This window comes from Camarhynchus parvulus, chromosome 13, assembly GCF_901933205.1.
Source record: "Camarhynchus parvulus chromosome 13, STF_HiC, whole genome shotgun sequence".
NCBI classification, from domain to species: Eukaryota; Metazoa; Chordata; class Aves; order Passeriformes; family Thraupidae; genus Camarhynchus; species Camarhynchus parvulus.
This window is the reverse complement of record NC_044583.1, coordinates 12,088,249-12,101,210: the sequence shown is the minus strand read 5'-3', so window position 1 is coordinate 12,101,210 and position 12,962 is coordinate 12,088,249. Positions and strand designations below refer to the sequence as shown.

Genomic DNA, 12,962 nt, shown 5'->3' with positions numbered 1-12,962 from the left:
GATTTTTCTTTAAGCCTCTGATCTCAAAACCTTGTGCCAAGGCCCCACCACAGCTCATGAGGGGAATGCTGCTCTGGGTGCGCTCAGCACTCGCTTTGTTTTGTGTTTTGGGTTTTTATTGCTTTCAAATGCTCCCCTTGAAGGGAATCAAAAGGTGGGGCTGGGGCCACACCTGCTTCCTGGCAGGCTGCAGCACTTTTCTGCGATATGGCCAACAAGCAGAGCAGCCCACACCTTGCAGGAGACCCCTGGGAAGGCCCCCAGAGACCCCCTGGCCCTGCCGCAGCCACACACCCCAGCTGGCCAGAACAGCCTTTCCCTGCACCAATCCCCCCAAATCACCCATCTCCAGGGTCTCCCCACGCACACACTTTGAATCTCAGCGCTGTGTTTGTTCCCTCGTTTCAAGCCCAACAGATTTGGGCATGTCTTTGACAGAGGTTCACAATTTGGATGTTAAATTTAGCCGCGCGCTCAGGCTCTGATTAGAGATACCCCGGCTGTTTACTGCCTTTGTGGGGAGTTTGCATCCACAGGGCTGAGGGGGAAGCCCCCCGAGGCTCTCTGATCCTCGCCTGGTGATTAGGAAAGGAGGCTGAATCACCACATAATGATGCCCTGGTATTTCCCTCAGTCGGGAGCGTGCCCTGCCTTCCTCACTCCATCCCACCGAGGGCTTCCTCCAGCGCTGCTGCCTCCCCAGTGCAGCAGCTCCAGCGGGCCACCAAAGAGAATTAGAGCACTCAGGAGTAGAAATAAATGGTCCCATGAGGTGCAGAGACCAGAGGCAAGTGAGGGTGTTCAGGTGTTAAATGCTTGCAGCTGATCTGGCAGCCCTGAGGTGTGTATGGCCCTTGCCACAGGTCCCGTGGGTCGTGCGCTAATTACTGACAGTACAAGGACAGGAGGAATGGTTCTCTTCATCTGCATGAAAAATCTGTTTGATTTCACCCAGTTTCCATCTGGAGATCTTTGAAATCCGTGGCAAGGACTCCTGAGCTTGGCAGTGCTGCTCCTCCCTGGTAGCCACCTGCATTTGGGAATAAGGGCTGGTAAATTGATTTTTTTTGTTGGTTTCATGCTATGTACAGGTTTCAACCCATGGAACAAAAGTCATAGAAACCCCCCTCATTTCTTCTGGTTCATTGCTGTCATCTTCCAGGGTCAGTCCCAACAGGATTGTCCCTGGAGCTGAGCCAATTCACCAGATTTCCCCTCTCTTCAGAGCACTCTCCGCCATTTTTCTGTTAAGTTTCCCCAGGGCCCTTGGAAATGCCCCAGTCTCGCTTCTGGATAATTTTGCATTATGACTGTGGCATAAATGATTCCAGAAGCAGAGGACAGATCAGGGACAGCACAGACATCTCCTGGGGGATCTATTACACTTCAAATTGCACTAAAACAGTGCTGGGGAAAGAGAAACAAGACCCTCAGACATGATTGCTTCCCAGTGCAGCCTACTAAGGGAGAAACTGCAGCTGCAGGTCATAGGGGATGATTTCCAGGCCCAGGGTGGGAAGTTGCTGTCAGGGGACACAAACTGTGTGGATACTGCTCAACTGAGCATGGTCCTGACACAAAGAGAAATTCTTGAAAACTTGATGGTGATGCCTCCTAGACAATTCTCCCCAAGTTTTGACTGTGTCTTTCAAAGTTTCAGCTCATTTCCAGAGGAAATGAGGCTTCTGCCTCATGCCCCAGATGTGTAGTCACTCTCCATCCCTCATAATAACTGCTGAAGCCATTGATTGCTTTCAGTCCAGCTTGTAATTGAGAGCAAAGCTCTAAGAAATACTGAGGTCACAACAGGTTTTGAAAAATAATTATCTGGACAGAGGAGTAAAACCCTGCTAATACAGAGGGGAAAAGCAGCAATGTTAAGTGAAGCCCTTCTTAGATGTCAGGAAATAACACAGGGAAGAGGGAGGTTAAGTACATTCCAAGAGAGATTCAGACGAAAGCTTGCATCTTGTTAAATGCCAGAAAACCCACTCCTTGCTGAAGGTTATCCTCCCATATTGAATTGCTGGTGCCCAGGAAGGCATGTGCTCTGGATCCAGCTTTTCTTGTGGTTGTGGAGTTCATAACGTCTCTGCTCTGTGGCTTCTCTGATGTCTTATGAGAGATGAGTTCACATTGCCGTTCGAGTACAATTCAATTAAAAAGTCAATTAGCCCAGATACAAAGCCATCGGATTCATTAAGTCTGCTGTTGGTGGAGCAGCTCTGCTTTGGTTGCTGGTTGATTCTGCTGCCTTGCTGCGCGCTGGGCCCTGTGGATCCTGGCCCCAGCGCTCGCAGCCACGCGTGCGCAGCCTGCCAGCGTCTCCTCTCCAGGTTCAGCAGTTGAAAATGCTGCAAGGGAGTAGCTCTAGGCAGGTCCCTACATGCTGCACAGCTCTGAAGGGCTGTTAAGTAACAAGCAGCAAGCAGAGCTTTTAAGAACATGGTTTTCGACTTCTCAGAAGGAGCCACAATGCCTTTCTGGGTCACCCATCTCTGCCCCCCAAGTTTTTCTTTGATTTGAAGTACGTTTGGGATTATGTTGTGTTTCCTAGAAGTGAAATGATGGCATGAAAAAATGAGTCTGAATTCTGTCAAAACTTAATTGTGTTGATTTCTCTCCAACTTCTGCTAGTTTGACTTCAGCTTCAGACAATTTGTTTCAAAAAGGAATGACCACAGAGATATTTTTTGGATTGTTGGCTTCTATTTACCAAGGAGAAAATTATTTGAAGCAAATATTAAATTTACAGCTTTGTATTTATCTGTAATTAGATACCTCTCTGAGAGAATATGACACATACTGTTAGCTGAGATCTAACAATTTGTTCCTAACATTCAACTTGAGATACAAATTGAACTAGTTCTGGTTCTTAAAGAGATGAGTCTTGAAAAAGTGTCTGGAAAAACAAGTCTTCCCTGTTTAAATTAGGAATGTGCCAAATGACTGGCAGGTACTTGATATATAATTTAAATTTAAAACAGGAAGAAACAGTTCTAGATAAAGATCTCCTAGGATATCTAGGGGAAATATATGCACCTATATTTAGCTTATCCCTGGTTTCAACCCCTAACTGCACACACAGCAGCATGCACTTAGCTTTTGAAAAGAACAGGCCTTGATCCTTTAACAAGCTCTGCAAAGCTCCCTAATAAAGTTACATCCCTGTTAATCACATGTGTGCTCCCCAGTTCCTCCTTTGATACACCTTGTTCACAGAGATAAACCATGGAGCCACAGCTGCTCGGGAGCTGTTGGGGAAGGGAGCTGATGGAAGGTGGTTATGGACAGCAGATCCTCCACAGGAATCCTGACCCTCGGGCTTTGCCATGAGAAGGCAACGGCCAGAGAGATTGCTCAAGGGCTGAGGGTGACATGGGCAAAGTGTCTAGCTGGAAATCTGCTCCTTCAGTCAGCTCAGAGGAGGCAGAGGGTCAGGCCTGTGAATTAGAAGAATTTTGAGGTAATTGAGACAGAGCTTGACTAGAAAAGTGAGAGAAAGCTGTTGGAAAGGCCACATCGTGGAGCTGCACATTCAGAAGGAATTTTTACAACATGGCATGTCTTCCCCATCATTGCTGGGGAGGGACAACACATCCTGTAGCACAGGGAGAGAAAAGGGAAGAAAACCACAGAGGGGCACATAAATCAAAGATAATTTTCAGAAACTTCAGTGGAGAGAGAGGTTAAGATGGAGAAGGGAGGCTGGAGAAACAAAACAAGAGGAAGTTTGGATTATGGGTGGAGAGTGTAGATATGCTGTTTGACTTAGGAGAAAGCAGAATGAAAGGAGGGCAAGATTGTTCACAGAATAGCAAGTCAGCCTGATCAGAGCATTTTGCATGACTTAGCACATTTTCCCCCCTCTATAAAGGCAGAAACTGAAGCAGAGAAAGTGAAGAAATCTGACCCAGCCTGGGGATGTGGGAGGACAGATCTGTCACTGGGACAGAGCGAAGAAGAGCTGAGCTAGCAATTGTACCAATAAAGGTCAGGGTAGACAGAGCAGGGAGGTGAGGCTGAGCCCTTGCACACTTTTATCTGTAACCCATTGACCTTAATGAGAACTACCAATGTTCTTCCTTTGACACCTGCAGGGCTTAAGGAGACACCGCACCATGGAAGTCTCCATCAGGAGTCACTTCCTGAGTGTTGCTGTTTTCCTGCTGCATTGTGTGGTCCACAAGGCCAGCTGTGAGAAGGGCAACACTTCCCCTCTGCACTTCACCCACTTCTTCTACAATGCCACCATCTATGAGAATTCAGCCCCCAAGACCTACGTGGAGAGCTACGTCAAGATGGGCATTTACAAGAGAGACCCTGAGTGGGACATCAGGTACAGAATAGCTTCTGGGGACAACACTGGTCTGTTTAAAACAGAGGAGCACGTGATCGGGGATTTCTGCTTCTTGAGAATAAGAACCAGGAGCAGCAACACAGCACTTTTAAACCGTGAGGTCAAAGACAGTTACATGTTAATAATCAAGGCCACAGAGAGCACCTTTGCCTACGAAGCCTGGGCCAAAGTCTTGATCCATATTCTGGACAGAAATGACTTGAAACCTCTCTTTTCACCCCCTTCCTACAAAGTGTCCATCAGAGAAGACACTCCTCTGAAAACAGTGGTCAGCACGCTCAGTGCCACTGATGCTGATGCTGGCCAGAATGCTGAGTTCTACTATGCCCTCAACACCAAGTCCAGCCTATTCGCTGTGCACCCCACCACGGGGGCAGTTATGGTCACAGGCAGGCTGAACAGCACCCATCGAGGCAGGCATAACCTGCAGGTTTTGGCTGTGGACAGAATGAGAAAGATCACGGAGGGGAATGGCTTTGGGAACTTGGCTAGTCTCACCATCCAGGTGGAGCCATCTGCCAGGAAAGCCCCCTCTATCTCCTCGGTGAAGGTGACATCACCTGACTCAGATGAAGACTTTATCTATGCAACTCTCTCTGTAGAAAGTGGTGACTCAGATGCAGGGATTGATTCAGTCGAGTTTGTGGATGGAGATCCGGGAAGACATTTCAGAGCCATCAGATCCTACTTTGGGAGCACTGAGTTCATGATTGTGTCAAACAAAGAGATAAACTGGTTACTTTACCCATTTGGTTTCAACCTCAGTGTGCAAGCCAAGGACAAGAGCAAGCCACCATTGTTCTCTCCTGTCAGAGTTGTCCACATACCTCCCTCCAAGTATGTTTCTGCCAGGTTTGAGAAAGAAGTGTACCGGGTCCAGCTCAGTGAATTTTCCCCAGCTGGAAGCCAAGTTGTTATGGTGAAGATCACACCAGTTGTCCCAAATCTTAAATACATTTTGAGACCTACTCCTGACAGCACAAGCTTTAAGATCAATCCTCACACTGGGCTGATAACTACAGTCAGAACAATGGACTTCCATGAGCAGTCTAGTTTTGAGCTTGAGGTTACAAGCAGTAACAGTCACACGTCCACCGCTGTTATTGTTGACATTACCGACTGCAACAATCACGCTCCAAGTTTTACTCAGTCTTCCTACCATGGGGCCTTTGATGAAAATGTCCCTCCTGGCACCAGTGTCTTAACAGTAAGGGCTACAGATGAAGATAAAGGAGACAATGGCTTTGTCACCTACAGCATAGCCAACCAGAAATCAGTTCCCTTTGTCATTGACCCCTATTCTGGTGTCATTTCCACCTCCAAGTCGATGGACTACGAGCTGATGCAGAGATGGTACCACCTGCGGGTGTGGGCGTCAGACTGGGGCTCACCCTTCCGCCGCGAGGCTGAGGTGCACGTCTCCCTCACACTGAGCAATGTCAATGACAACGCTCCTGTGTTTGAGAAGGCAAGCTGCAGTGGCACCATCCCACGGGACTTTCCAGTTGGGAGCCCTGTGGCCACGGTCTCTGCCATCGACAGCGATGAGCTGCAGCATATCAAATATGAAATCAAGTCTGGCAACGACTTACAGCATTTTGAACTGAATCCCATCTCTGGAGTAATATCCCTTAGAATATCTCTGCGAGATCTTCCTTCTGAACAGCCACTTTTCTACTCTTTGAAAATAACTGCAACAGACGGCGAGAACTACGCTTTGCCAACATCTGTAAACATCACTGTGGTCAGCCAAGGCCTCCCTGTCCAAATGCAGTGTGAGGAAACAGGAGTCTTGAAGCAACTGACAGAAACCATCATACACTCCATCGAGTCTCAGTCTCAAGGCCATGGGCAGGATGATGAAACATCTCTGAACTTGCACCTTATAAACCATAATGCTCCTAAGTTTGATGACAGCTTTCCACGATCCATTGATATCATAGAGACTGTTCCCATCAACTCAACTATTGCTGACCTTTCAGCCATTGATCCTGACACTGGTTTTAATGGAAAATTGGTTTATGTGATCTCAGATGGAAACGATGACAGCTGCTTTACAATTGACCTGGAACTGGGTCTCCTTCAAGTCCTTTCTCCTTTAGATCATGAGCAAACCAGCTTCTACATTCTCAACATTACTGTGTATGACCTTGGCACACCACAAAAATCATCTTGGAAACTATTGGCTGTGAATGTGTTGGATACCAATGATAATACTCCTAAATTCACTCAAGGTGCCTATTGGGTGGCAATACCAGAACATGTAGCAGCAGGGACAACAATAGCTCAACTGAAAGCAGAAGATGCTGATACTGATGACAATGGGAGAGTAAAATACTCCCTCCTAACCCCCACAGACAAGTTTGCCATTAACAGTGTCACTGGAGAAGTGACAGTTACAGGTGCTCTAGATAGAGAATTGTGGCCTTGCTATGTGCTGAAAATAGAAGCTAGGGACCAGCCCAAAACAGGCTTCCAGCTGTTCTCTGTCACAGACCTCGTTGTGACTCTGGAGGATGTAAATGACAACACCCCTCAGTGCCTTCCAGCCTTCAACAGTGTGAAGGTCCCCGAAGACCTGCCCTTGGGGACCGTTCTCCTGTTTATGGAAGCCTTTGACCCTGATGCTGGCTCTGGGGGGGAGGTGAGGTACAGCCTCGTCAACAATGAGGAGATGATATTTCATGTGGATAAGCTGACCGGGGCGCTCCGTTTGGACAAGGAGCTGGACTATGAGAAGAGGGACTCTTACAATCTCACCGTGCAGGTCAGTGACAGTGGGAAGCCCTTCTCTCGCTCTTCCCTCTGCCACCTGGAAGTGAACGTCATTGATGTCAACGAGAACTTGAACCCACCACGCTTTGCCTCCTTTGTCTTCAAAGGCTGGGTGCAGGAGAACAGCCCAAAGGGCACGTCAGTGATGATGGTCACAGCCAAGGACATCGACAGGGGCAAAGATGGAGAGGTTCAGTATTTCCTCCGAGAAGGCACTGGCCTGTCTGTCTTCCACATTGAAAAGGACACAGGTAAGGACTTCTTCATTTAATAGTGTCCCTTGAAGGCTTAAATTACGTGCTGTGTTTGGCCTGGCTCTTTACAATGTTCTTGCATTCAAGCCTTTCTTGATTGTGCAGGGATTTACTAATTTATGCCTGGATCTGGGTAGGAACAAGCAGGTGTTTTTCTCTTTAAAATAACAGCAGATCAATGTCTGTCCTCCCCCAAAAGAGGTCTTCCCTATCACCTGGGTACCAAAAATTGACCTCAGCAGCAGCAAGCCCCTCACACAATCTCACAGCCACACAAGGTGGGTTGTGAGAGTTTTTGTGAGCAGCAAAGAGCAGGAAGCAGACTTGAGACTGCTCTGTCATCAAGGACTAAGCAGTCTGAGTTCCTTAAATCCCTCACAAACACTCCCTGTCCTCCTCCTAGGCACCATACGGACCATTGGATCGCTCGACCGAGAGGGAACATCTCACTACTGGCTGACTGTGCTGGCCCTTGACCTGGGAACAATTCCTCTGTCTTCTGTGACTGAAATTTATATTGAAGTCACTGATACCAATGACAACCCACCTCAGATGTCCAGGCCTGTCTTCTATGCCTCTGTGATGGAGAATTCCCCACCAAACACATCAGTCCTTCAGCTTGATGCCTTCGATCCAGACTCCAGCTCAGAGGGGAAACTGACTTTTCACATCCTAACTGGAAATCCTCAAGGACTCTTCACCATTAACCTCATTACAGGTAAGACTGACCCAGCTCAGCATCTGTTTTTGAGGCTTCCAAGTGCCCAGAGGATGTTACATATTCAATATAAACAGCCCACAAAGCTGCCTTTTTCACACTTTTCTGCTGCAGCAAAAGTCCCAGTCTCCAAATTCACTCTGTGGGGAGTCTGAGGATTGAAACCCTCAACCTGAGGGCTGTGATTTGCTTCCATATGGCTCTTAGAATGACACAAATGTGCTGCTTTCAAAGCCCTAAACAGTTGCTTTTAATCTTCCCCCTTATAAACAACTGTCGCACAGCCTGAGCCAGGGAACAACACCCTTCTGGAGGTGACTGTTCCCGACACAGACCCAGGCAGGATTAACAAAAATGAATTCCACTGCACTCAAAGGCTCCACCCATTCTCCAGCACCATTAATGTAGTAAGTGTAGTAAGCCTCTTCTGCCATCTTCCTAGACTATATCTTTCATCTGAGGATTATTTACCAGATCTTCCAGAGCCATCAAAAACCCGCTGATGTTTTGTGTAAACAGCTTCCTTAAACTCTCCCAGCAGAGCTGACATTGGGCCAGTCTGGCAGGGAAAGCTGTGCCGAGCCCTTCATGCCATCAACTCCTGGGAGAAGAGGGAAGGGAGGGCACAGAGCCTGAGTATGGGAGAGGATTAATTGCATGACTTTGATCTCCTGGAGATGATAAAAGCAGTTCAGCTACTGCAGCGGGGTGGAAGCTTGCTCTCAGATGAGGAGCTGGGTGGATTGGAAACGGCTAGAGCTGCTCTCAGCTACGTGTTACCAGTGGTGTGATGGCTCTCTGGCAGTGCTCTACAGCTGCCTAGGAGGAGAATGGAAGAAAGAAATTATTATTATTATGAAATACTAAAATCTTTTTGTTACAAGAGCCTCACAGGGTGTGTTTACATGGCACTGTGTAAATGCACCTGGAGATGTCAGCTAACTGTGACCACTGCTGCCCACAGCTGGAGCTGTCTGTGCTGCCAGAAGCTTTTTAGCCTGGTCAGGACATTGCTCTGCCTCCAACTTTCCCACATAATCCAAACAGCCATGCACAACCCAGCCCCAGGACAGCTTGCACAATGCAGGGTTCTGCAGAAATGTTCCTTCAGAAGCCCTGTGGCATAAAACCACTGCCTTTTTGATGGGATGTGGAGCAGGATGGCTGTCAGGACACCGAGCTGGCTCCCCTCTTCAGCTGAGCAGCTGTGCACCCTGCAGGAAATTCAGCCTTTATGCTGCAGGCAAAGCTTTCAGCCCCATTTGAGTGCAAAGTCACGATCCAAGGCTGTTCCATAGCAAAATGGGTGACTCTGGCAAAATCGAAATGTTTGCTAATGAGACACCTCACCTCTGAGCCATCCCATTAATCCTATCTTAGACAAAAAAAGCTCTCTCAGGTATGAGTCATCTCTTCTCCATCTCTCCCTATGCTCAGGTGATTTGCATGAGAAGAGTGATAAGTTTGTCAGTTCTGAAAGAAACTCATAGGCTGATCTTATCTCTTGGACAGTTGCTGGAAGTCTCTTCTTTAAACCCTGAGCTTGGAGGTTGTTTAAGGTCCTGCTTCCAAGCCTGATGAGGATTCAGTTATCCATTATTTTACTTGCATGTCACCCAAAAGAACCTATAATTACCTGTGAACATTGGCATAAACGGAGCAGTTATACCCTCATGTTTACAGTATCTAAAGAGAAGTTATTTGCTGCTGCTGCCAGGAGGAATATCACAGCTTGTCTAACGTTCAGGGCCCTAGGCAGCCTTTTGGAAACCCAGCAGTATTTTCATTCTGCAGGCTAGTTGCTCCATTAAGTAGAATAAAATAATAATCCTTGGTCTCAGCTTGGTAGTGCAGTGCTGGAAGATGAACTGCTGTCATCCCCATTAGTGCAGGATTATATTAAAAAAAAAAAAGGGTTATCCCACTGTAGGGCTGAAGACTGTGATCAAGACATCTCCTTTTTACCTATCTCACATGGTCATTGTCATCAAAGGACAGACAGATAAGTCACACTGGCACTGAAATAAGCCAGGACACAAGAGGGCCAGAGGTCACTCTGGGTTTCTCCTAGGTAGGACATTTCTGGTAGTGGCCTCTAGGCAAAGGGAGAGGAGGAGGAGGAGGAGGAAGCTCGTTCTCATCCTGTGTCTTAAGAGGAATTAAGGACCTGATGTACTGCTGCAGCAGGTATATCTACACCCAGAATAACCCTGCAGAATAGCTCTGGATAACCATTTAGGGCAGAGTGACACACTATTGCAAGTAACCTAGTTTGGTCCCTGGTTGTGTGTTTGATTCAGTGCCTTGACATGGGCTGGATTGTGGAGACATAACCAGCAGGGCCCCTTGACTTCTCCTGGCCTTGCAGGGGAGCCAGGAACAGCCATGGTAGCTGTCCTGGCTTCTCCAGCATTCCCAAACACCACAGAAAGGCTGTAAGTTCTCCAAGCTTTCAGTTCTCTAAAGAGGGTGGAGAAAAAGGAGGAAAATACATGAAAGGCTGATGAGAAGAGGGAACAAAACTGTGCGCTGAGATGAAAGCTCTGTGCCATGGGCGATGGAATCTCTCCAGCCTAGCCTGGCAGCTGGTGTGGAGCAGCGTTTGTGGGAGACAGGGGTAGAGAGATACATGGAGAGATGGGCAGATAGCAGGGATTGGGGTGTTCTTGGGCTGGAAAAGTTTTCAGGCTGTTTTGTTCAGGATTTGATGTGAAGGAAGTTTGAGTGCAGACAGGGCCAGGAGGAACTGGGAGGCTGTGGCAGGAGGAGTCAGGACAAAGCCATTCATCCTGCTGAAAGGCTGTTTGGAGAGTCCTCTTAGTTTGGGTTATTCGTCTCCAGCTCTTATCTAGTGCTTGTTTTTCTGGTGTTCCTTCTGCTGTGACAGTGTCCATTGGCTTCCCCAGGATGCCTCTGGTTCCCTGCAAGGAAAGATTTCTCTACAGGGAAGGACATCTTGCTCTTTAGGCTCAAGGGATGGTTGCATGGCTGCTCCCCAAAATCCACATAACACACAGATGAGCATGGAGTGCACAGTGGGGTCAGAGCAAGAGGTGGAGTGGTAGGAAGAGAAGGATAAAAAGGTTAAATGGAAACAGGAGTAAGACAAGAGAAAGAGGGTTTTAGGAGGACAACCTCTTCCCTTCTCAAGCTCTTGTGAAAGCCTCAGTGCCTGCAAACCTGATTCTGGCTATTTTAACTATCTTAGATTTTCCCCCCTGCAGCAAGGGCAGGGGGCCAGCAACCTCCACCCCAGCCCTGTTCTTGCCAGCAGAAGTTATTATTATTTTTGTTCCCTGACAACAGTGCCCTGGTAATTTTGGTGCTCTTGTTCCAACATGACCAGCCTTCCTCTCTGCCCTTTGCAGGCAGCAAGCAGGAGAGAGGCAGACAATCCTCTCTCACTGCTGTGTGTGGACAGGCTGCTGGAGCACAGCCTATGCCTGCCTGCATGCAGGCAGCAGAAGGCATTGTTCCTGGGCCTTCACCTGGATGCAGAGCTTGGCTAATTGGCCAGGTGCAATTAGGACCTTTGACAGTGTTGCTCAGTCTCTGTAGGATTCAGCAGAAACCATGAGGGCCTCATGCAAGAACACAAATACAGGACACCCACTCAACTCCATCACAAGTCCCATGGGACAGGCTGGATGGGGTTTTCCAGTAGGGCAGGGCACTGATAACTCACACACATGCACATGCACACACAAAACACTCATTAAAACTAAGCATGCGCTTCCCAGGCCTTGTAGGGGACAGCAGAAAGAACCAAGGAACTGTGTCCCCAGGCCACTAAAGCTGATGGCAGCTCCCCTTTAATAACAGCTTCCACTTGCATTTTAGCCCTCTGGCCTCACAGGGTGTATAACCAAGCAGCACCAAATGGAAATGTGCATTAACTCCAGCTGGCCTCTCTCAGGAGCTGTGTGCAGGGTCCATCTCCCCAGCTGCAGGTGCTCTGTACCCGTGTGAACACTGCTGTCAGTTTGTGCATCTCAGCACCGCAGCTCCAAACGGGAATTAGGGTGATTAACCCTAATTAATTAACCACAAGGCCTTTCAGATCCCAGGGCAGAGTGGTAACTGGCTCCAGAGGGGGAACAAGGAGCCGCGGTTGGGCACAGAGTAAGGGACAGAGTTTGCCTGGGGTCAGGAGGAGAAGCCAACCCTTTGCCTTGTGGCTCAGCAGATGTGAGGATGAAGCAAAAAAATTCCGTCTGGTGAGACTCCCAGCTGGGACACAGCACAGGTTATGTGATAGAGAGCAGAGTCAGCTCTTACTCCCCAGGAGAATGAGCATCTTCAGTGATACAGACATTCAAGTGTCATTAAATTCCAGTTCATCTGCCTTCACTACAGTCCTTCTCCAGCACTAGAAAGCTGAGCTATGATCCTGCTTTCTTTCATTTTTTTCGTTGAATCATGGAAGAATTTCAGGGTGTGGCCAAGCAAATCCAGGTAGTTACTTTAGAGTGGTCAAGTTCCCTTCCATTGGCTGGCATGCAGTAATCCAGTACAAGCTAGGTGTTAGTCTGCTGCAACTGGATTTTGGAATCTGATAAACCAGAAGCATCCCCAGTGTGCACATGGGTGTCTGTTTTCAATATCTGTGTGTCCTGTGGGCTTTTTGGGCCAAAATTTTGAAGGACTCCCTGAAGCAGCTGCAGTTCTGGGCTCAATAGCCAACGTATTGGTAGTGAGGACAGGAACATCAGAGATCTCAGAGAGCTGCTGCTGCAATTCCTTCTCCAGGCCCCCATTAGAAGAGCATTTCCATGAGTTTTCCTGCTAATGGAGCCACACAGGCTCTCAGTAACCTGGGAAAGTTTTAAAAGCTCCTCAGCCAGCGGGCTCTCTG

At 48.0% G+C, this 12,962-nt stretch overlaps 1 protein-coding gene across 2 annotated transcripts in view; it reads left to right on the top strand.

The window, feature by feature from the left end:
• FAT2 (FAT atypical cadherin 2) overlaps positions 1–12,962 on the top strand; it is a 57,079-nt gene that overhangs the window by 7,763 nt on the left and 36,354 nt on the right. Inside the window, exons 2-3 of one of the 2 annotated variants that reach the window (XM_030957424.1) lie at positions 4,101–7,386; positions 7,793–8,107. In XM_030957424.1, the coding sequence (XP_030813284.1) occupies positions 4,122–7,386; positions 7,793–8,107 (3,580 nt within the window). In that variant the 5' untranslated portion in view covers positions 4,101–4,121. Of the gene's footprint in view, positions 1–4,100; positions 7,387–7,792; positions 8,108–12,962 lie in introns of those variants that run through there. The other variant, XM_030957425.1, reaches the window with a different exon arrangement.